Source organism: Lissotriton vulgaris, chromosome 5, assembly GCF_964263255.1.
Source record: "Lissotriton vulgaris chromosome 5, aLisVul1.2, whole genome shotgun sequence".
Lineage (NCBI taxonomy): Eukaryota > Metazoa > Chordata > Amphibia > Caudata > Salamandridae > Lissotriton > Lissotriton vulgaris.
In genome coordinates this window covers 1,890,980,516-1,891,004,522 of record NC_141693.1, presented here as the reverse complement: position 1 = coordinate 1,891,004,522, position 24,007 = coordinate 1,890,980,516, and the positions used below count along the sequence as shown (strand labels likewise).

The 24,007-nt window shown below is 45.5% G+C and overlaps 1 protein-coding gene across 2 annotated transcripts in view; it reads right to left on the bottom strand.

Annotated features, from left to right (window-relative positions):
- Positions 1–24,007, bottom strand: part of LOC147717637 (E3 ubiquitin-protein ligase TRIM39-like) — a 231,007-nt gene that overhangs the window by 193,450 nt on the left and 13,550 nt on the right. For both annotated transcript variants that reach the window (XM_086924430.1, XM_086924431.1), the window contains exon 3: positions 7,858–7,953. In XM_086924430.1, coding sequence (XP_086780556.1) covers positions 7,858–7,953 — 96 coding nt within the window. The remainder of the gene's footprint in view (positions 1–7,857; positions 7,954–24,007) is intronic.

Genomic DNA, 24,007 nt, shown 5'->3' with positions numbered 1-24,007 from the left:
GATCATCACCACCCCTCAAATGGACCAATGGGAAATGAGTGAAGGCCCTTAAAGTTTCAATTTTGATTCTAGATAGCTAGTGAAAGGGAATCAAATGTCTTGTATAAGTGATCTTGGTGTGGCCTTATTAAATTGCACCACAACATGCTGTCGGTTGGGACGATTTTTCTTAAGGTGCAAAAGACTTTGAAAATGTTTGGACTTTAACTTTTGATGAGACTGAAAAGCGAGATTTGTTGCAGAGATTCTATGTTGGGAGGGAGACAGCGAGGAGGTTAGAAAAGACAGTCAGTTTGGGAACCTGTTCTATATTCTGCTATTCTACCGTCGCCCTATGGCCAAGGGGTAATTAGTTTTTTTATTAAAATGTTGCTTAAATGTATTACTAAATGCTTAGAAATGTACTTGTTTCAATAAATCTATCGCAATATAAAACATTCTTAATGATTTAGATAAAAGATATTTGAAATATAAACTAGAGTCTGTGATTACTAAATAGGGTATGTATATAAAATGTTAAAGTTGTGAGAATAATGTGATTGAGCTGGACTTAATCGCCATCAACTGATTCCTACAAGTTGGTCCATCGACCGAATAGCGGAGTACCTTGATGTTTGTTCTCTACAAAATAGCGAGTCTAGAGAAATTAAATGTATGTAACGTATAAAGTTAATGTATAGGTTAATAAGGTACCCGGCATATCTTGCAACTCGTCTACTCATCACTGATTCAGGGACGGTTTGCGATTGAGTGAAGGTGTGTATGAGTGACTCGCAGTGTTATGGGCCCACTGATGAGTAAAATATAGTTGTTCCTGTTCTCAAGTGATGTAGATAGAGGGATTTAGGTTAGACCGCACTGCATCAGTTTTCTTGGTAGCAGAGGATGATTTTTTTAGGTCAGTTTGGAGATTATTGCTGTTTTACGCTTAACACTACATGTTGAGTTTGTATTGCGTTATATGTAGTCGGAATTTTGAAGCTTCCGGGAAGTAGGAAGTGGATGTATGTGACAAGAGAAGTCACATGGAATTGTGCATAGTCGGATTTCAATTTGGTGATAATACAGGACTTTGTTATGTTAGGGAATTTTCTGTGTATCCGTGCTGAATGAAATAGTAAACAGGTATTCTTGTGAATTAATTCTCAGGAGCTGTATAGTCTCTGCATGTGTCTTATCCCTAGAGAAACGGGTTTGCCTTTTGCTTGTTAGAAGGGTAAGGTAGAGGGAAGTGCTACTTTTCGGAAACGAAATTCTGTGGTAGGTTAGAGGTAAGCGCTGCCTACTGGAAATACGAAATTCTTGTATGTCTGGGTAAAACTAGCTCTTTTGGTTTAGAGGAACAGGCAATGTAAGTGTTTATATGTTGTAACTAATCGATTTTGTAAATAAAAAGAATAAAAATACAGTGCCGATAAATTTTGTAAAGGCGGGGTTACGAGAAGCAGGAGCAGAATTGACGCAAGCAGAAGCCGCGCTGGGATTCGCCAGTTGCAGAAGGTGTGAGCAATCCTGATTGGTGCATTAGTGTATTTTCACGCTAAGATTCGTCAGTTGCAGAAGGCATGAGCAATCCTGATTGGTGCGTTAGTGTGTTTCGCGCTGGGATAGGACGAAGAGGAAAAAAATCAGCGTAGTGAGGTAATTGAAATTTTTATGGTCAATTGTGTCCCCTAACGTGTACCCCAACGGCTCCATGTACGAGTTTCAAGTACATGTAATTTCCCTCCACGACCGAATCTGAAGACGCAAATACATTTGCGTCCAACGTTAACATGTCCTCTATCAGATCCACCATCAATGGATCGATAATTCAGTTCCTAAGTATGCCGTGCCACCGTCTTTACATGGTGCACTTTCACGTTTTTCTTGGCTCTGCCGAGCTAGGCCCTGAATTCTGTCTTCAAGCCACTTCTGTCTCTGCCTCTGAAAGCTGCAGCATGGAGATACATCCCTGACCTCTGCCTTACTTCCTGCCAAGCGAGCGGTGCCCGGCTCAGCCTGCCAAAAACAGTATTTTACCTTCAAGTTATCAGCGTAGCCAGCTCAGCTCCTCGAAAACACATTCCTGTCTAGTGATTTAGGTAAACATATCCCCGACTACAGAGCAAAGAGCAAGTCTTCCTGTCTCCGTGCAAGTAATTTACAGTTCCCGTTACCAGAGTAGGCCCATGGCCCCGCACGTAGACACGCAGACACCTAGACACGCATACCTTTAGTATAGAATAGCCTCTGCCCGAAAGACCTTTTACTCCAGATTAAACATCCCCCAAATACTAGATATCAGATATGTTATAGGGACAGGTCGATCTGACATGCCAGACTTCTGTCTCCTCTACTAGTGCTAAAAGTCAGACCCTTAGCTTCCTACAGATGCAAGTCAATCACACGTCATATAAGCTGCGCGCACATTCAGGTCACAGGTTTCAGCTGACTCTGCAAAAATTCTCCAAGCATCCACCCACTTATGACACTTTTCTGTGACGTTTCCAGAACACGCCTCTGTGCACACCCCTATTCACGCCTTTTTGCTACGCACATGTGTTCTTATCATATACATTTCACTTGTCACGCCTACTGTATTCAATGCTATTGTGTCATTTTACTATACATGTCATGTACTGTTAATAAATCGTTGACATCTTTCCTGCCATCATTGCATACCAGAACCCTTGTATTGATGGAATAGATTTCCATGACTCGAGTCATCATTTATGATTAAAGCCCGTATGACTCTGATGCCACGGACTCTGCCTCTCATTTGATTGAGCTATTTCTTTACTTGACCAAAATTATCTGGCAAACTCGTATACGGTAAAATATTTACCACAGTAGATTAAAAAGGTGTATAACTTGGTTGTAAAGTGAGGTAGAATGGATTATTATTACGGACAAGAACAAAAAGAGACCTTCATAGTTTAAGAAAATCAAGAACTTTTTCAAGAAGGATAAAGAAATAACGACTAGAGAGGGAAAAGTGCTTCCTCCGCTGAAAATGCCTGCATCATATATGATGACAAAATATGGCTATCATACTTGCATATGGTTAGAAAATTGGGCAAAATATACAAAGGATGATGGAGTTTTGGCATTTCCAGAAGTAGGTTCATTTAGCGCAGCACGGAAATGGAATTTGAGAGAAAAATGATGAAGCTTGAACCGAGACCTAGACCAACACAGTTTGAGGCTTTAATAGAATGGGAGGATGAAATGTATGAGAGAGAAAGATTGAGATTCCAGAGAAGACAGATATAATACAAGAGGATTATGGGGATCGACTCATGAGAGTAGAATGAAAAGTTGGAGGTGTGCTAATATGTGGGATGGTATTTATCCTGACAGAACAGTAGATGAAATGTTAGGAAGAAAACTTAGAGAAGAAAAAGCATGGAATACCAGAGAAAAGTGGGTATGTAATCAGTGATACAGAAGATAAAGTGTTGGAGGATATTTTAAATAAGAGAGCACTCCATAGCAACTGACTTCTGCAGTGGTGACACCAAATGCACCGCCAATAAATAAATAAAACCCCAAGCAGATATACTGAATTAAAAAGGCAATTTGAATAACAGAAGATAATGCAAAACTATAAAACCTAGTACTTCTGAGTTAGAAAAATCTCCAAATGAATTAGCTGAGAAAATAAAAGAATTGACGAAAAATGTAGAAGCTGTAACTGTACCCCCAATTATAGGTCCTGTAATACCAGTATTTGAGAATCAGAAAATAGAACACTCGTTAACAATTCATTTGAATTCTAGTATGCAAAAAGTGCGAGAAAAAATGTATCCTGACCTGAATGAGACTAGTACAGTTGATGATTTGTTGAGGTATGCAAAATATTGTAGTGATGACATTGAAGCAAGACAGTGTAAATTGAAAGAGAAGCCAATGTGGGCACAAGTGAAAGTTGCAGAACAACAAGAAGCACAATTGATTAACCAAGCAAGCGAAATAGGTCAGACTAAACAAACATTTTATACAAATAAAGGAAAAGGCCAAATGAGCCTAGATGAGGCTAAAAAGAAGCGGACATGTCATAATTGCGGCATGGTAGGGCATTGGAACAACGAGTGTAAGTTACCTCCCAAAATGAATACCGAAAATAAATCATTAAATTCACAGGTGCAGAATGAGGTGAATCAGCAATCACCACTACAACAACAGGTAGTTACTCAGCAGAGTCAGGCGCCACAACCACCTCTTCCACAGAGTGTAAATCTTCAGAGATACAGTGCAGAGACAGGATTCTACGGAGGAGAGCAGGTAAAAAGATTGCTGTGTGCAACTGCTTCCCAGTTTTGGTTGCGACCGGATGGAAATGAATCAGACGAGTTATTGACGGTGCCTAGGAGAGGAAGTGGAGTGCGTGCTTGGCGCAACTCTAGAGGCAGATCAGTCTGTTCCGTTTGTGGATGGAAAGGTGAATAGTGCAAATGTTACCTTCTTAGTGGACACTGGTGCTACCCGTTGTACAGTTAGATCAGTAGAAATTGCAAACCTTCCTCTCTCAGGAGAACACATCCAAGTAGTAGGAGTAACGAATAGGCAGATTCAAACCCCTCTCATACAACCAGTGGAGGTGGAAATCGGTTAGTTTAAAGAAATGCATCGCTTTGTGGTATGTGATCTAGATACGGTAGCCAAAGCATTACCTGGATGTCTGAAAGCTGTAGTCGCTACGAGTGTGAGCCTGGAACAAAGTGAAGGTATAGTGATGGGATATCCTGTAAAAGTTTATGTCCCACATTCAGTTGAAATACTGTTGACTCACGCTAAAAGCCAATTCCTGACCAATAGTCGTTTGACCAGATATGAGAAAGTGATTTTGGGCTCAGAAAATGTGACAATTGCTAGATGTGTAAATGTGAATCCTTCAACCTTGTTGCCTGATGCATGGAATGTGGAGGACAAAGATGATAATGATCACAAGTGTTTGGATGTACTTGAATATTGAACAAAACCACAACCTGACATTAAAGATGAACCTTTGGAAGATGTTTGTGAATGGATCATGTCTGAGAACAGATAAAGGAATTTTGAGCACTGCATATGCTGTATGTACTGTGGCAGCTATACTGGAAGCGTCATGTTTAAAGGGAATACGTTCAGCACAAGTTGCAGAGCTGATTGCTTTGATTCGGCTTGTAAATTGGGAAAAGGTGTCCGAATTACCGTAGTGACTGATAGTCAGGACGGGTTTGGGATTGTGCACGACTTTGGAAAGATCTGATCCCAGAGAGGATATTTGACCTCTTCAGGAACTCCAATACGAAATGGTGAGTTTGTGAAGATGTTGCTTGAGGCAATACAGCTCCCTAAAATGATTGCGGTTGTGAAGTGTGTAGCTCTTCAGAATGAAGATTACATCACAGAAGGTAATAAGTGTGCGGACGCAATAGCTCAATATTGTGCTGGGCACATGACTTCAATGAACAGGGAAAGAGAAAAAGAACATGTTTCTTGTTCTTTAATGCTTACTAACAGTAGAAACTTGGCAGGAAGTGAGACAATTGCAGGAAGGAGCGAGCAATGAGGAAAAAGACAGATGGATAAAAGCAGGTTGTAGGCAAAGAGAAGATGAAGTTTGGGTTTACAGGGATGAAAGACCAGTCATGCCGGATAGCATGATCTCTAATATGGCACGGATGTACCCTGGACAAGCACACATTGGCAGAGATGCAATGATTAGACTTTTTAAACAAACCTGGTATAATCCCAAATTTCGCACTATTGCCGAGAGCCTTTGTCAAAAATGTCTCATATGCCAACAGTTAAACCCAGGAAGAAAAACAGTTGTGAGTCTGGGATCCGGGAGGAAGGTCTTTTACTAGAATGCAACTAGATTTCATTGAAATGTCACAATGCAATACACTGCGTTATGTACTAGCGATTATCGGTTTATTTTCCCATTGGGTGGAAGCTTACCCCACCAGGAGAAATGATGGAGTCACAGTAGCTAAATTGTTGTTAAGAGAATTTATTCCTAGGTATGGCTTTCCAGTGACAATTGAAACAGAGGAAATCACTTTCAGAATGAAATAATTCAATTGATATGTGAGGCATTGGACATTCAGCACAAATTGCACTGTGCCTAAAGATCAGAGGCTTCTGGAGTGGTTGAACAAGTGAATGGAACAAAAACAGACTTGGAAAAATGTGTTTAGCCACAGGACTTAAATGGCCAGATGCTTTGCCTCTCGTCTTAATGACCCTGAGAAGCATACCTGACAGAAAAATAGGTTTGAGTCCTCATGAAATACTGATGGGATGATTAATGAGACAATAAACTGCTGACTATAACTAATGATCTTATTTTGGACTATTGCAAAGGCTTGGCTGACAAAGTCCATTCTGTGTTTCACCAGGTTGGAATTAATGCAAGCCCTCGAGAGACATCCAGCTCTTGACCTGGGCCCTGGGCCCTGGGGATTGGGTGCGTATCAAAGTTCACCGAAGGAGAAACTGTCTGGTTCCACGTTGGGACAAACCAAGTCAGGTGATATTGGTTACCACCACAGCAGTAAAGTGTGCAGGTGTGAAAAAGTGGATTCATGCCAGCCACTCAAAGTCCCAGAACCTGAAGATCAACAAGTGAATTGACATCTGGAAGAGAACACAAGTTCTGATTCTGATGGAGAAAGTGAAAGACAGAATTCCAGATTCAGAAGCTCCACCTGGAAGTCAACATCTGGAAGAATCAGATACAAGTTCAGCATCTGAAGCAGAGACTGAAATAATTGGAATCCCAGATCTTGAAGATCGACCTGTAAGTCGACATCTGGAGATATCGAACACTAGTTTGGAAGTGGAGCAAGAACAGAGCAAAACAAGTGAAATTGAGGACACTAAAAATAAAACTGAAAGCTCTGAAATAAAAAATATTGACAAAGAAACTGATGAAAAAGAAAGAATTAATGAGGACAATAAGATGTATATAATGTATAAAGTTAATGTATAGGTTAATAATGTACCCCGCATAACTTGCAGCTCGTCTACTCATCACAGATTCAGGGATGGTGTGTGATTGAGAGAAGGTGTGTATGAGTGACTTGCAGTGTTATGGACCCCACTGATGAGTAAAATATAGTCGTTCCTGTTCAAGTAATGTAGATAGAGGGATTTAGGTTAAACTGCGCTGCATAAGTTGTCTTGGTAGCAGAGGATGGTTTCTATCAGGATACTGTGCACACCTTTTGTATAAAATTAAAAAAGGCACTATTGCATCTGGGTTTTAGAATAGGCCGCATTCCTTCACTAGCTCCCAACGGTGGATTTACACCCAAGGATGGTGGTACCATCTTCTCAAATTCCAGCCATGCCGAACATAAATGACAAGTCTTGGATGTCCTGGTAGTTAAGAACGGTAATGAATGAAGGCTGAGGCAGAAGCTGGAGGATACAGACTGTACCAGTGACAACTGTCAAACTACACAAACAGGCAAATACTGGAAGACAAACGATATACTCTACTGAGACACCCCTGAACATGTTGTGATGCACTTTAACAATATCCTTGCTAGCAGCGCCCTTGGACTATGGCCATGCCCCCGTGAAGATAGCTAAAGATAAATTAAGGATAGAGTTAAAAAAAAAGAAAAAATGTCCTGGGAGTTGATCAACTTTACACAACATCCAAATAATAGCTCTGTCAAACATATAGGTACTTTGAGTGACATTATGCATTTAAGTTTCAGGAAGATGTCTGCGATAGTTTCAAAGCATAGTCAGGACAACCCAGTCCCATGTATAGTAGATGCCTGACATGAATGCTCTGGTTATGCTGGAAAATGATAAAAAGACAATGTTTTCAGTTCTCACACCATGGTACTGGACTATCAATTACTGTTCTCTTACTTCTTGCTGTTTCAATTTCTTCTCTTCTTTTCGATGCAGTTCAAGCATATCCTCCAGCTTTTTCTTCAAAGTGTCTGTATAACTATGAAACTTTTCCTAAAAGAAGAAAGTTTATATTTTCAAAACCATAAAGATATTGATAAAGACAGTGTGCAACTCTCAGGGTTGGACTGGCCTATAGGGCAATCAGGCTGTGTGTGGGACATTTTTTGGGCCCGTTTGTGGGATGGTTTTATGGTTTGCTCAATCACTTTTTACAGTTGATTTTCCCGATATTAAAACAAACAATGCTAGAAGCAAGCTTAAATCCATGCCGTCTTCCATATCTTTTAAAACACTAACACAGCAAACCTTTACACATTTAAAACTATACCAAATTGTAAACATGAACCACTTTTTTACCCATCTAATTGAAAAATAGCCCCTTAAGTGCTCCCGTCAGCCAATGGTCGTCGCGAGCAATACCTCCATAGCGCTGCGCAATTACGTTGGGCGATGTGGCCATGCCCACTCATTAAAACCGCCGCACTGCAGCGGAATTTGCTCCACAGTTAAGCGGATAGGCTTGTGGCAAGCGTGTTTATTTTTTCCAGAGTTTTATATAGCGCGAACTTGAACCAAAGGTATCTGAGCGCTTTACGGAGCACCAGTTGCGTGACACAAGGACATTCATTTTTGTTAGGCACTGGGAGATTGAGTGATTTCCCCAGAATCACAGGATGTTGAGGGTCAATGAAGAGACTCAAACCCGGTGCCTCAGATTTGAGTTCGACCGCTCTAGCCGCTAGGCCACATGCTCTCCTAGTTTGGCACCCGGACCTATTTTCTGTCGTAATACGAGCCTGACAACTATGTATGTGTCTTCCGTTAGCAGGATTGGCATCTTCTGGACATACAATGTATGTTGATGGGCATGTTAGGTGGCACATCATTTATGACAACATGAATGTTGTGATATTATGGCAATGGCCAGTTAGCAATCATTTGAATTTTAATGGGCATGACCTCTGGCTAGTTTCTGATAATAGGCTTGCTCCCTGGCCACAACTCCTGATGATGGGCATCTTCTGTTGGCATCGCTGTGATGCTCCACAGAAGGGACCCGGGCTATAAGCCTCGTCTTTTCCACCAGCACACCAGTGAAGTGGATGTGGCAACCAGGTTTTGTTGTTCAAACAATGTTATGTGATAAGCACTCCTTAGTTCATCAATTTAACCTAAATATTATCAAATTATATATGGTGCTAACCCATTTCTTGACTAGCCCCTAGTCAAGTTGGTACAAAATGCAAAAAGTCACAGAAACCTGTGATATGGGGAGCACTATCCACGCATTCACAATTACGTGATTTGTTTTTTCTTATTCATTATGCATGTCTTTAATCCATTTAAGACACGGTAAATGTATCACCCTTGTAGTTCATCAAAAAAGTTAAACCAGAATGTTCACAAACTGTATCCACAGTCATATAGATCAGACTAAGAACATAAATACACAAAATAAATTCTCATCAAACAGTGCTTTGTGTTTCCTTTCTTCAAAGTAGTTTTATTCTTCTTTTTTCATCAATGATAGTTTGAATTCCTCAAACATCTCTCCATCATTCAACATATAAAGCCATGTCCCAATGCATTTCGGTATGCACCTTCGTCAGGGGAATGCGCTACAAGTAAAAAAAATCTATCACATGTGTGTCAAAAGGAATGTAATATTTACAATTTCATACAATACATTATATTAAGAAACAGTCTTGAACAGAAACCAGAACATCTCATAGAGTGTTAGATACATCACATGTGTGATAAAAATCATGCTCAAAAAAGTTCACCTGCCACCTTATAGACCAAAACATGGTGTACAGCCAAATTCCACCACCACCTCCTACTCGCTACATGCGAATTTATTTTGTGTATTTATGTTCTTAGTCTGATCTATATGACTGTGGATACAGTTTGTGAACATTCTGGTTTAACTTTTTTGATGAACTACAAGGGTGATACATTTACCGTGTCTTAAATGGATTAAAGACATGCATAAAGAATAAGAAAAAACAAATCACCTAATTGTGAATGAGTGGATAGTGCTCCCCATATCACAGGTTTCTGTGACTTTTTGCATTTTGAACCAGGTTTTGTTGGCCACTCATAACTGATGAGGAGTTTTGAAAAGGGTGAGGGGCATAGAAAAATTTTGTCCCGGCCCTTGATCAGTACATGTTAGTTGGAACGGGTGTAGTGGTGCCTTGGCTGCAGATTTACTCTTGCCAGCCCTTGAGTGGGAATGGCGAGCTAGAGAGGTGTGGTGCCTTAGACTTCAGTGTGAGTTGCACAGCCGCTGGGAAGGGGCCCGTGGGGAAATGGCTAGACTGTTTGAGGGCAGACTCATGCCATATCCTGGTAGCAAGGTTGTGAAGCTAGAGCTGAAACAGGGTGCTGGAACACTAGCCTCTAATGTGCTCGACAGACGAGGAGGGGAGTGAGAGCAGTATTCTTGAAAAAGATAGGGACTCTTGCCCCAGGGAATTTGTGATCCTCAGACCCTTTTCTTATTTTTAAATACATTTAATTTTCGTTATCAGGTAGAAAAAAATCCATTACACCACAATTTGCCGCGATTCGCAGTACATCGGTTCATTAGTTAGTACGCGTCATTCGCACAATAAATATAGAACCAACATAAATAAATAGAGGAACCCACGGTTAAAGCCACTGCACTGAAGGGAGGGGGGAGCCTCCCTTGGGCACAGATGCATAATTCCCAATTCATTAGTTCAGTGCTACAATTCATGATACTTGTGTGCTCGCATTATTAAAGCACCTACAATTATAATGAAAATACAAAAAACAGAAAAGGCGAGCAGTCAAGCCCCAAGCAGAGACCCATATACAAACGGGGAAGACTCACTCTTGCGCACTGCCAAACGGGCAGAGAGGCCACTAGGCTTACATAACACAAGTGCAGTCTAATGGTTGGAATCCTAATCCAACACTTCGCACAAAATATCCTGAAATGTTTTGAGGGCCATAATTGCTGTGGGAACAAGCGATACCAACAGCCTATTCCAGTTTTGCCATGCACAAAGTAAGCTTTACGAATGCTTGCCTCTTGCAATTTTGTGGTCTGCGGATTATTCCGCATTAAGGGGTTAATTTGTACATAGGAAAAGGGTAATTTGGGGAAGGTGGCGGGTGGGTCGCAGAACTACTGGCAAGCAGCTGATTTCATTGTCCCCTCCAGCACAGTTGCCAAGCCTAGAAAAGCCCACCTTTTCCCAACCCCTTGTAACTCTGTTCTTTAAATGAATACCCCCCAAAAAATCACATTCCTTATATATACATAACGGAATGGAATTGGGAGAACAAATTCCTCTTTGTATCGTACGAGTTACTCTAAATGCCAAGATTTACTGCTCGGATAAGCCAGCTTGATAATACTTCATGATGTGGGGGAGCACCATCCTCGGTTTTGAGTTGTAATGACCTGAAGTTGGTACAGGCCTTCTACCTATACGACACAAAGTGACATAGTGCTTGGTCTATCTTGTTAAAATAATGTGTGAGGCACTTCAATCATGGCATTATAGAAGATAAAAACAAATAGCATGAGAATAGCCATTTTAATAAGAGCAATGAGCCATACAATCGTTAGGGGCAAGGATTGCCATTAAAAAGTAAACCACACCTTATTAAGGGTGGCCATATAGTTTAATTGGAATAGATCTGCAAAGTGGTATTAGACTTTAATATCCAGCTATCTAACAGGCCGAGTAGCAGAGTAGTGCGTCCTCATTTTGGCAGGTAGAACTGAAGAGATGCTATTAAACAAAAGGACTTCAGATTTAGTCTGGTTTCTTTTTTATCCCAGATATCCGTGAATGTCTGCATTTTGGCAAGCGCATTTTCCCCTCTGCGCTAGACAGAGAATCATATCCTCCACAAAGTTTAATCTTAGCTGCTCCTTGGAGGGGGGCCTTTGTTGTATCGAAGGTTAATGTCACAAGCCTACACTGGCGCGTGACATCACGAGTCGCTCTGCTCTCCTGCGCGAGAGCACCAGTGTCGTCCCTCTCACCCCATTGGTTCCCCCCACGTTCCACATTCCATTCCCCAGGTTCCCTGCGACCCCAACGGTTCCAACTGGGATTAGAACCAGGAGTCTTCACTGCACAGATGTGTAGGGGCTGTTTTGATGAATAAATCTTATTAACCCACTACACCGCGTCATCTTCATTTCTACAAGTGGCGACGAGCGGTTTCAACAACAGCCCCAACTGCGGTATTCTATATGTCACTGCTGGACCCGTCATTAACCCCTCCCCTGCTGATGACGGAACCGCTCCGTCATCAGCTGCGGTAGTGCTGTGCTGATGACGGAGCGGTTCCGTCATGGCCCGCCGGACGCTCCTACGCGGCGCGAATTCTGCACCAGCGCTGAGCGTTCTATTGAGCGGGCGGGGCCATGACGGAACCGCTCCGTCATAAGCACAGCGCAACCGACGCTGGTGATGGAGCGGTTCCGTCCCCAGCATGCGCCCGCCGTATTTCTGCCCCGCCCCTTTGCACTGCGGCGGAATAGCCGCGGCAGTGAAGGGGTTAATGATGAGTTTTCATTAACCTGCCAGCTGTGGCGTTTCTTCTGACACACGGTGAGATCGGTACTTCTGCGCGATGTCTATGGGCCTGCGGTGTCATTTCGGATTACTGTGCTGAGGAGTCTCTTCAGTCACAAGGTATACCGGCGCTTCCTGCGTGTGTGTTGAAGGGTAGCGGAGGCTAACGGACTGTCACAGTTAAGAAAATTGGGCATTTCTCCCTACCGTCATTTCATGTTTAATGACATTCTTCAATCTGCCGTACACTTTACGCCACACGCAGCGTTCAGCTGATCGATCCATCCTGTCAGCAGATTTCCCGCCTTCATCACTCCTTGAAGCTTACGCATATCGTCATAAACGCATACGTTCAACATCAGCGCTGCACACGTAACAGCCATTTTGAGGCACTCTCAGTAAGATCATCATCGTATTCAACTCTACAGTGCGTTTCCACTTTCAGCGATGCGCACGCTGTGATTATTGATTTTTTTTATTTCAATCTCTCCTCAAGTGTCAACACAAATATTCCATGTTTGAGGATTTGGATCTGACACAGAGAATTGTGGTTACATCTGATATTTGCACACTTCCAAGTGCAGATTTGTACAAGATTTGTGTGGCATCCCTGAGCGTATTTATGTTTCATGCTAGTGAAAATTAAAGGAACTTTTGTACAGTGACACTTATCAAATCTAGAACATCCAAGGAGTCACAAGTGTTCTATGAAATAGCCTGCCACATATTTCAAGGTTTTTGCACTACCTATTCACCAGTGATACACACTTTTCACCAGCTCTCAATTCATTGTTGTTGGTTTTTAAACAATTCTATGTCCGGACCGGAGGCTTCAGATTATGCTATATCTTCCTTCGCTTTATTACCATAAAGACTCCACAGCAGCTTAGGAAAAGATATAAGAAGAACAAAAAAATGCTTTAAACATAAAGCATTGACGTAATGTTCAACAAATCAAACAACAACTCCCAAGAGTCTCTTTGCATAACAATAGTCCATAGTCCTTCCACTCTGTCCATCATCACTATATAACCGGACTTCTCATCATCTTCCTCCTCTTTCTTCGCTGCTCCCGCAGCCAGATAAGTGCTTTTCCTATATTTTTCCCTTTTTCAATGTGCTTGATTGTATTGTGTACGATCGTTGGGGGGACTCATTGCATGGTTTATTCCCTTACAGAGTCCCCAGTTGCGGGAACGTTCTTCGTTCCTACGCGACTTTATTTCCCACTTGTGTGCAGTGTGTACATAGACCGCCAGGGGGCGGCCTGTTGTCTCGCCGACCCTTCGGCGCGCCTCCGCAGTGCCAGGAGCCGCGCCGTGGAGTCTGCTTGCGCAGGAGCCAGCCCTCGCGTGCCCCTCTGACACCTGGTGCCCCGGGTCTGTAATTTTCCTACTCTTGACGCCCCGTTGGGGTCTGTATGGCGGCTCGGACCGCGTGAATCACCTTCGGGTGTCCCTTGTGCACCTCTTTATCCAAAGTGTGGCCTAGCGCGCTTGAGGGGTACGAAGACCCGGTCCCGGCGAGGAGGGTCTGCGCGCTTGGGGGTTGGTGCAGCCCACCTGCCACGTCAGTTGGCCCAAAACGTGATCGCAGCCGCTTGGCCTGCCCACATTCGAGACCTTTCTCGGTTGCCGCCCTCTTGGGTGCCCCACATTTGCCCTTGGTTCCGAGATGGAAGGGGAATACGAGGAGGAACCCTGCCCCTATCTGCAGGACGACGAGTTCTACCAGGCGGTGGACAATTCCATCTACCGCTGGGTGACGGAGGTGGTAGGCCCCATGGAAGACCGCCTTTCCGCCCGCATCGTGGAAGAGTGCGCGAAGCTGGCAGCGGCGCATGTGCCTCCGTCCCCCGAGCTCCCGGGGACATCCGGCAGGTTGCCACCCGCCCCGAAGAGGCCTTGTAAGGAGGGGCCGTCATCGGAGGCCCAAGGGGTGGACAGGGGCGCTTTTGAGCGTCTTCGTGACGCCTTCCTGGCTAAGGCGACAGCGGTGCCCCCTACACCCTTGGTGGATCCTAGTGCTTCAGGGGACGTGTCTACGGCCCCCGCCTCCCCAATCTACGACTCTCCGGACACGGATGACGACAGGGAGTCGACCCAATCTTGGCTTCCGGCGCCCTCTGCCAAGGAGATGCCCCGGGATGAGTCGGGCATGCTGGACCCGGACGAGATAGTCCACCCCCGGTCCGCAGCCTGGGCACCGGGGGAGACGGTGGCGAAATTTGTCGCGGGCAGGCTGCGCAAGCCCCTGGAAAAGGAAGCGAGGGGTTGCCTACGTGGGGAGTGCCCTCGGCCAACTTTGGAAGGGAAAGTGGCCATGACCCCAGAATTGGACCCCAAGGTGGCCACCTTCCTGGCGAAGTTTATGAAGGACCCCAGGAAGGGGATTGACCGGTCCTGGCGGGCCTGCCAAGACAAATTGTTAGACGCGGTCGGGCCCGCCACGAAGATCCTCGACATGGCGGAGGAGGCTAGAGCGAATGGCACCGCCATTTCACCGGAGGTGCTCTCGAATTGGGCCCAGAGGGTGATTGTGTTCTTGGGCAACGCCAACTGTGCCCTGTCAACTGAGAGGCGGCGTTCGCTCCTAATCAAGCTGGACCCGAAGTTGGGGGACCTGGCCTCGTCGGAGGCGGGTGCTGTGGCCCAGGGTGGCCTCTTCGGCGAGCCCTTCATCAGGGAGCTGGGCAAGTTTGTGAATACGTTCACGTCGCTGGATAAGGCCCAGTCTGGCATCAAGAGGGTGTTCCACCAGCGTTTCTCTGGAGGGGCCGGTCGCGGTAGGGGCCGCGCGATCGGCCGTGGTCAGCAGACCAACAGCAGAGGACAAGGCTCCGGAAGAGGTCAATACCAGACCTCTGCCAACTATACCAACTTCTACCCCACCAGAGGACAGCGCTTCGGTGGCAGAGGGTTCAAGAAGAACTCCGGTCAAGGAAATGCCCCCGGTAAGTGTACTTTGTTTGGATCAAGTTCCAATTGGGGGGCGGCTGGCAAGCTTTTACGAGGAGTGGGAATTGCTCACTGCCGACGCTTGGGTTTTGCAAACTGTACGAGGTTTCCATATAGAATTTTACGACCAGCCCACTCAAGCGAGGCCCCCGCGCCCGATGGTTCTTTCAGAGTCCGACGCGCGGTTGATAGACGGGGAGATCTCGGACTTGCTGCGCAAGGGAGCCATCCGTCTATCAACGCGCCACCCACATGGGTTCCTCAGCAACGTCAACGTGGACAAGACGGACGGGGGCAAAAGACCTGTGATCAACCTCAAAGAGTTCAATGGGTGGTTGGTCTACCGTCACTTCAAGATGGAGGGTATCCACCTCCTTCGAGACGTGCTCCTCCCTCGGGATTGGATGGTGAGACTGGATCTCAAGGACGCCTACTTGGTCGTCCCCATCCACCCCCCTCATCGTCGTTTCCTACAATTCCTGTGGGACGACAGGGTGTTCGAATTCACCGCTCTGCCGTTCGGTCTTTCCTCGGCCCCATGGTGCTTCACGAAGGTCCTCCACCCGGTAGTGGAGTTTCTCAGAAGTCAAGGGGTCCGTATGCTAGTGTACTTGGACGACATCCTCCTCATGGGGCAGTGCCCAGAGGTACTGGCGGGCCAGCTGCGTCAAGCCGTCGGCCTGCTCCAGAGACTGGGGTTTGTCATCAACGTCTCCAAGTCGGTTTTGGTTCCCACTCAGCAGATCACCTTTTTAGGTTTCGTGGTGGACTGGGTATAGGCGGTCTTGAGCCTGCCGGGTCGGAAGGTCGCAAAGATACGACACCTGCTTCGGCAGACGATCGCGAGAGATCGTACGTCCCTGCGACATATCGCCAAGGTGGTGGGTCTTCTCTCGTCCTCCATCCAGGCGATTTTCCCAGGCCCGCTGCACTACAGGGCTCTCCAACGCCTGAAGGCGCAACACCTGCGCCGTGGGAGGAGTTACGATCAGTGGGTTCCCCTCACGGACGAAGTGAAGGAGGAAATGTCATGGTGGCTGTCTCACATGGAGGCATGGAATGGTCGGGCGATCTTCGGTTCGGCTCCGGACCTGATCATAGAGTCCGACGCCAGCAGGTCGGGCTGGGGCGCCCGGTGCGGGGATTTTTCCACCGGCGGCGCCTGGTCTTCAGAAGAACAACAATTGCATATCAATTGTTTGGAGCTCCTGGCGGGCTCCTTCGCAGTTCGTTGTTGGACCAAGGATTCGGTCAGAGCTTGTGTCCTGTTACGGATGGACAATATTTCGGTGGTTCGTTATGTGAACCATCTAGGAGGTCGTCGTTCCCGCGCCTTGGCGGACTTGGCGAAGGACTTCTGGGATTATTGCCTGTCTCGTCACATTGCGGTGACGGCGGAGTACCTACCAGGCCAGTGCAATCAGGTAGCGGATTGGCAATCCCGACATCTCAGGGACGCCAGCCAGTGGAAACTGGATCCGGAGGTCTTCCGGTGGCTACACTCCCTCTGGGGTCCCTTCTCGGTGGACCTCTTTGCGTCCCGTCTCGACCACCAGCTGCCGCGGTTCTACAGCTGGAGGCCGGACCCTCTAGCGGAGGCCACGGACGCGTTCTTACAGGATTGGAGTCGGGAACAGCCGTTTGCGTTCCCCCCCGTTCTCCATGATAATGCGAACGGCGGCTCAAATACGCCGCCAGGGTGCGGAGCTGGTGTTGGTTACGCCGCTCTGGAGGTCGCAAGTATGGTTTCCGGTTCTTCTGGAACTTTCTTGGGATTTTCCAATCCTACTCCCCCGGTTTCCTCTGCTCCTGACAAATCCGGATCAGGAACCGCATCCCCTCGTCATGCAGAACTCTCTCCGCCTCGTGGCGTGGAGGCTCTCAGGAGACGCTGGTCGCTCCCGGGCCTTTCGGGGTCGGCTGAGCACTTGCTCTCCAAAGCATGGGCCGATAGTACGACGAAGCGTTACAGATCCGCTTGGCTTAAGTGGATGCGTTGGTGTTTACGAAGGGATCTGGATCCCTTGGTCGCGGGCCTCGTTCCCGTGCTGAATTTCCTGGCGCATTTGGCCGACAAGGGCCTAGCGTATAGGACGATCAATGCTATTCGAGCGGCGATTTCGGCTGGCCATGACAACATCGATGGCCATCCAGTAGGGGAACATCCTTTTGTGTGCCGGCTTCTGCGAGCTATCCGCCTTGCGCTGCCTCCGGAACCCAGGTACTCCGTCCTTTGGGACGTCAATTTGGTTCTGAATTTGTTCCTGTCGTGGCCGGCCAATTCCTATCTGTCTCTTAAAGAGCTGTCGGCGAAGTTAGCCATGTTGTTATGTTTGGTTTCTTGTAGGCGCGTCTCTGATGTGCGCGCGCTGGATGTCTCTGCACGCATCTTTTCCCCGGATGGGGTTACTTTTACAGTAGGCCGACGCACGAAAACGTCGTCGCGTTCTATTTCATATCCAGCTTTTCTTGACACTCCTAAGTTGTGTGTCGTGCAATGCTTCAAAGCATATGAGGACCTGACCTTGGATCTGCGCCCTCCGGGCGAGCGTCAGTTGTTGATTGCCCTGCGGAAGCCACACAAGCTGTCTCCTCTCCCACTATTGCTCGGTGGGTGCGGTGGGTCATGCAAGAAGCAGGCATCAATACTTCTCTCTTTGGAGCACACTCCGCCAGGGGGGCCATGGCCTCTAAGGCATTCTCGGTGGGTGCTCGTCTGGAGGACCTAATGCGAGCGGCGGATTGGTCCTCGGATTCCACCTTCAAGAGGTTTTATTTTAAGCCCGTGGTGGATTTGGCCCAGTTGGTGGTAAGTAAGCTTTGAACTAGCATAATCTGAAGCCTCCGGTCCTGACATAGAATCGAAATTTGCCTAGCTTACGTAACGGTAAGTTTCAATTCTATTAAGGGCACGGAGGCGAGGATTTTCCCACCCAGGCTACAGTGGTGCCTCTACCCACCCGTATGGCAGTAAGTAAAGCGTTTTCCTTTACATTGTCGGTACTGTGTTAATCACTGAATGCTCCTCGCCTTGTTGTCGCATTCCTGGACCACCTCGCTGATGCTGTTCCTTTTTCGACAGGCAACGACGGTGCTAAACAGGACCAATGAGGCTCAAGCGTGATCTGCGCGAAGAAAGAGGAGGAAGATGATGAGAAGTCCGGTTATATAGTGATGATGGACAGAGTGGAAGGACTATGGACTATTGTTATGCAAAGAGACTCTTGGGAGTTGTTGTTTGATTTGTTGAACATTACGTCAATGCTTTATGTTTAAAGCATTTTTTATTCTTATTATATCTTTTCCTAAGCTGCTGTGGAGTCTTTATGGTAATAAAGCGAAGGAAGATATAGCATAATCCTCGCCTCCGTGTCCTTAATAGAATTGAAACTTACCATTACGTAAGCTAGGCAAATTTCGATTCAGTTCTATCCTTACCTCAAACTACAGTGAAAGAATGTGTGCCCTAAGCTCGTTGAATCTCTCTCAGTCACAACCATTTCTTCCACTTAAGGGTGAACCTTGCATGCCATGGAAGGAATGGAAGGAATATTTTTGCAATTACATTGAAACTGTGGAAGACGAGGACTTCACAGCTGTAAAGAAGAAGAAAGTGCTATCATATTGCCTTGGTCCTGGCGGTTTAAAGACTTACAACCAAATTGAGAAGAAAGTGAGGGAGGGAGATAATGTTTTTCAACATGCCTTGGATGACTTAGATGCACATTTTTCACCTATTGTATGTGTTGCTGTTGACCGCTACAAATTTTCAAGAAGAAAACAGGGTAAAAATGAGAGCATAGATGAGTATGTTTCCGCTTTAAGTACCTTAGCCCTAACATGCAGATTTTGGCAATTACAATAAGAGTTCATTTGTGATCAAATAATAATGCACGCCAGTAATCCTAACATCCAGGATAAGCTATGGGTTAATGGAGAGTCACCTTTAAAAGAGGTAGTTGCCTTGGTTAAAAAGGCAGAACTTATAGGCAGGTGTGCCAAAGCTGTTTTAGACGAACCCAATGTTGTAAAAGTAGTCAAAACATCTAACGCAAGAAAAAATTTCGATCCAAGGAAGGTACCCGCCTAAATTCTAGTGATGGTGACAAGAAAAAAGAATTTAACAGGTATATGCTTAATGATGATATGGGAGTCAGAGAAAATACAATGAAAATAAGGAACGTATATGTTATCGCTGTGGTTCCTCTTCTCATCTAGCTGATTTGAAAAAGTGCCCAGCTACATATCAAAAGTGCACGTCATGTGGTCTGACAAGGCACATTGCTAAAGCATGCAACAGGAAACAAGTCAGACAGAGCAAGCCTGTTCGACACATCCAAAGCCAGTATGACTCCAGGTCTGAAGAGTCTGATGATTCGTATTCTGAAGTAGTTAACTACGTATTTACAATTGAATATGACATTTTGGAACTTACTCCCACCAAGGTCAAGAAACCCATCTGTGAAATCAAAATGGGTGGTGTACCCATGAACATAATTGCAGACTCTGGCTCCCCTTTGAAATGAAATGAAATTAGATTTGTAAAGCGCATGGCTGCCCGCAAGCGTCCCAGCGCTATAGAACAAAGAATACCAAAGACAGTGTCAGCGGCTAGGGGTCTAGGGGGAACAGGAAGGTTTTGAGGAGCTTTCGGAACTTCGGATGGCTCGGCTCCATCCAAATTCTGAGTGGGAGAGCATTCCACAAGGTCGCTGAGTTCACTGAGAAGCGGCGACCCCCAGTCCGCATCCGCCTGACTCTCTGAACGATAGCCAGATTGGCATGATTGGAGCGGAGCGATCTAGTGGCCTTGTATGGGCGAACAAAGTGCTCTAAGATAGGGGGGCCCTTCCCCTGTAAGGACGTATGAGCAATGCATAGGGCTTTAAATATGACCCTTTCACGAATTGGTAGCCAGTGAAGGGTTTTGAGTGCTGGTCTAGCTGACGATCTGCTTGAAGTGCAAGTCAGTAGTCTCGCAGCTGAGTTCTGAACTCGTTGGAGAATGTTGATTGTCGATTCAGGGGCTGCCAGGAGGAGAGCGTTGCTATAATCCAGTCTAGATAAAATTAGACCCTGGATAAGTTGCCTCCTTGAAATTTCTGGCAGTAGAGGAAGTATTTTTCGAGCTGAACGGAGTAACCCTATGCAAATGCCAGCTGTCTTTTTTGCCTGGGTCTTAAATGTTAAGTCCTGCTCCAGCCATACTCCCAGACTTTTTAGCTCATTCTTTGGGGTCGGTGCAGGTCCCAGCCAGGCCAGATGGACTTTGGTAGAGATGTTATGTGGTGGCCTAACAACATGAGCCCCGTTTTAGTCCCATTTAATTTGAGACATTCATCCACGGGTGGATTTCTGAGAGGCAGGTATGAAGGTTTTTTGCGCAGTGTTTTTCTTGGGAGAGCGCGACGACCAGTTGGGCGTCGTCGGCGTACGTAACTATTTTGATCCCAAAAGGACTCACCACATCTTCGAGGGGGGCCATATAGACATAAGGTAGGGCTCAATGATGAGCCCTGTGGGACCCCACACTCGAGAGGGGTTATCTTGGAGCGTGCTGATCCCTCCCACACCTGGAAGGTCCGATTTCACAATTGTAAATGAAAATGTCTGGAAGCAGCATTTTGTAAGCAAAATTGGCACTTCCCTTGAAAAGTCAAGAGTCATTGCTAAAAGCTACACAGGGGATGACATAGAATTCATAGGTACTCGTGATCTGGAGTTTGAAATTAAAAATAGGAAAGCTTTCTGTAAGCTTTTCGTGGCTAAAAAAAGGACCTTCGGTCTTGAGATGGAATGATCAAGCTGACCTGAAGATCATTCTTAATCCCAACAGTGAAGACCCTGTTATGTCTATTGAGGAGGTCAACATGTACAATAAAACCCTTATCAAAGACTACCCTGATGTGTTTACAGGAAAGGTGGGCTTACTGAATAGTTTCGAGCATAAAATAGAGTTAAAAGACAATGCCTCCCCGTGTGTACATAAGGTTAGACATCTACCCTTCTCCGTCAGAGATGAAGTTCACACAGAACTCAACAGACTGGTCTCTAATGGTATAATTGAAAAGGTTGAATCCGCAGAGGGGATTTCTCCCTTGGTGGTGGTTAAACGCCCCAATGGAAAAATAAGACTCTGCATAGACCTCAGAGATCTAAATAAAAATATCATTGTGGATCAATACCCCTTGCCTCGCATAAGCGAAATTTTCAATGCAACGAAAGATATGAATGTATTTTCTATTTAGGATTTGAAATCAGCATACCATCAGGTACCTTTGCATGTGGAAAGCAGAAAATATACAACGTTTATAACACCATTTGGCTGCTATCGTTTCACAAGAGTACCGTTTGGTTTGGCCTCCGCTGCAGCGCTATTTCAAAGATTTATGACATCTCTCTTTCAAGGCACTGTAGGGGTAAGGTTCTTCCAGGACGATATCCTTGGTATGGGTGGAAATCAAATGGAACATGATGCATGCTTAAGGCAGGTGTTTCAAATTTTGAAAATTCATGGTTTGACTGTTGAATTAGATAAATGTAAATTTTCGCAGAATAAAGTTGTTTATCTGGGTCACACCATCAGTCAGGAGGGCATTAAACCCAAGAAAGGGTTGGTTGATGCTATTCTTAAAGCTACCCCCCCCCCCCCCCTAACAAGGATGATGTGAGCTTTTCTTGGCTTAACCGAATTTTACTCTAAATTCATCTGCAATTTTTCTGAAAAAACATACAGCATAAGACAATTGCTCAAATGCAAAGTCAAATTTGAGTGGTCCCCAATGTGCCAAGAGGCTTTTGAGCGCATCAAAGTGGATATTGCTAATGCTCCATTCCTGAAAGGTTTTGACCCCAAAGCTCAGATTTATGTCACCACGGATGCCAGCAACAAGGGACTTGGTGCTGTCCTTTCACAAAAAGATTCAGATAACCATGAATGGGCACGTTCACTGACCCCAGCGGAGGAAAGATATTCCGTGATGGAGCTTGAAATGCTTGCATGTTCATGGGCTCTAAACTATTTCAGAGTGTACATATGGGGGTACAACATTAATTTACGCACAGACCACAAACCATTAATTAAACTTCTTTCAGCTTTAGGTCTACAAAATGCCTCCCCCAGACTCAGTAAAATGTCAGTCAAGTTACTAGACTACAATTACACTTTGGAATACTGGCCTGGGGTTAAAAACAAAGTTGCTGACTTCTTAAGCAGGTTTCCCTTACCCAACGAAAAGATAACAGAGGAGCAACTTGATCTTGAGAAAGTTGCTCTACTATTCAACACGGATTTGGATGGCATCACAAGTTCTGAATGGAAAGAAAATATGCTAAAAGACACCAGTCTACAAAAGATTTGCGGATACATCAAGGACCTCTGGCCTGAGAAAAGACTTCTGGATGAAGTAGCAAGAACTTATTGGGAGATAAGGAATGAACTGAGTGTAGAACACAATGTGCTATACAGAATAGGCAAGGCTGTTCCTCCCAACACACTCAGAAGTAACATTTTAAGTTTATGCCATATAGGTCGTCTTGGTATCTCCAAAACCAAGCAGAGAGTCAGAAACAGCTACTGGTGGCCCGGAATTGACAAACAGATTGAGGTCATAAGAGACTGCATAAGTTGCAATGATTCAGATAAAAGCCTCAAAACCGCTAAGGTTCCCCTATATCCTTTACCATCTCCGAGCATGCCTTGGGAAAGGATAGGTCTGAACATAACTGGTCCCATTGAAGGTCATGATGGGGAAATCAAGTACATCCTGGTTGTCATTGATCACTTCTCCAAATGGCCAGTAATTGAGATAGTCCACAGTGTAGAAAACTCTGTTATTTCATTTCTTGACAAACTCTTCTTACGTGAAGGACTACCCAAGCATGTACCGTATTTTCCGGCGTATAAGACGACTTTTTAACCCCTTAAAATGTTCTGGAAAGTCGGGGGTCGTCTTATACGGCGGGTACCAAAATTGACGGTATTTTTTACATAGCGCGGACTTCACCCGAAGGTGTCAGACCGCGTCTCAATTGAAATGGGTGCCGCTTAGGGAACTCCAGCACAGAACGAAGAACGTAGGCGGTCTTGAAAATAAATTACTGTTACGGTACCACAGGCTCCTAATGAGCAGAGCAGAAGTACGAACGTTACATAGGCGATGGTGGCACTGTGCAACACGATATCAGCCCCTCGCCAGCCAGAGGCAACTCAAACACTGCGCAAGTTTTAAAAGAAAACAAATGGCGCCGTGAGCCCTACCTAGACTGCAGCTGCACATCCCCCAGGCAGATGAGGCGCTCCTCCACGTGTGCTGATCTCTCTCTCCTTCCGTAATTCTTACGCTCATCGGAAGGAGAGGAGCGTCAGTACCACATGATCTCCTCAGTCCATGGAGATAGAAAGGGGACTGTAGGATGTTAGGAAGTGGGGGTAGTCTTATACGCGAGCATAGCACGAAACCTACATTTTGTCAAGGAAAGTAGGGGGTCGTCTTATACGCCGGGTCGTCTTATACGCCGAAAAACACGGTACTGACCGATAATGGTCCTCAATTCACCTCTGATGCCTTTAAATTGTTCCTG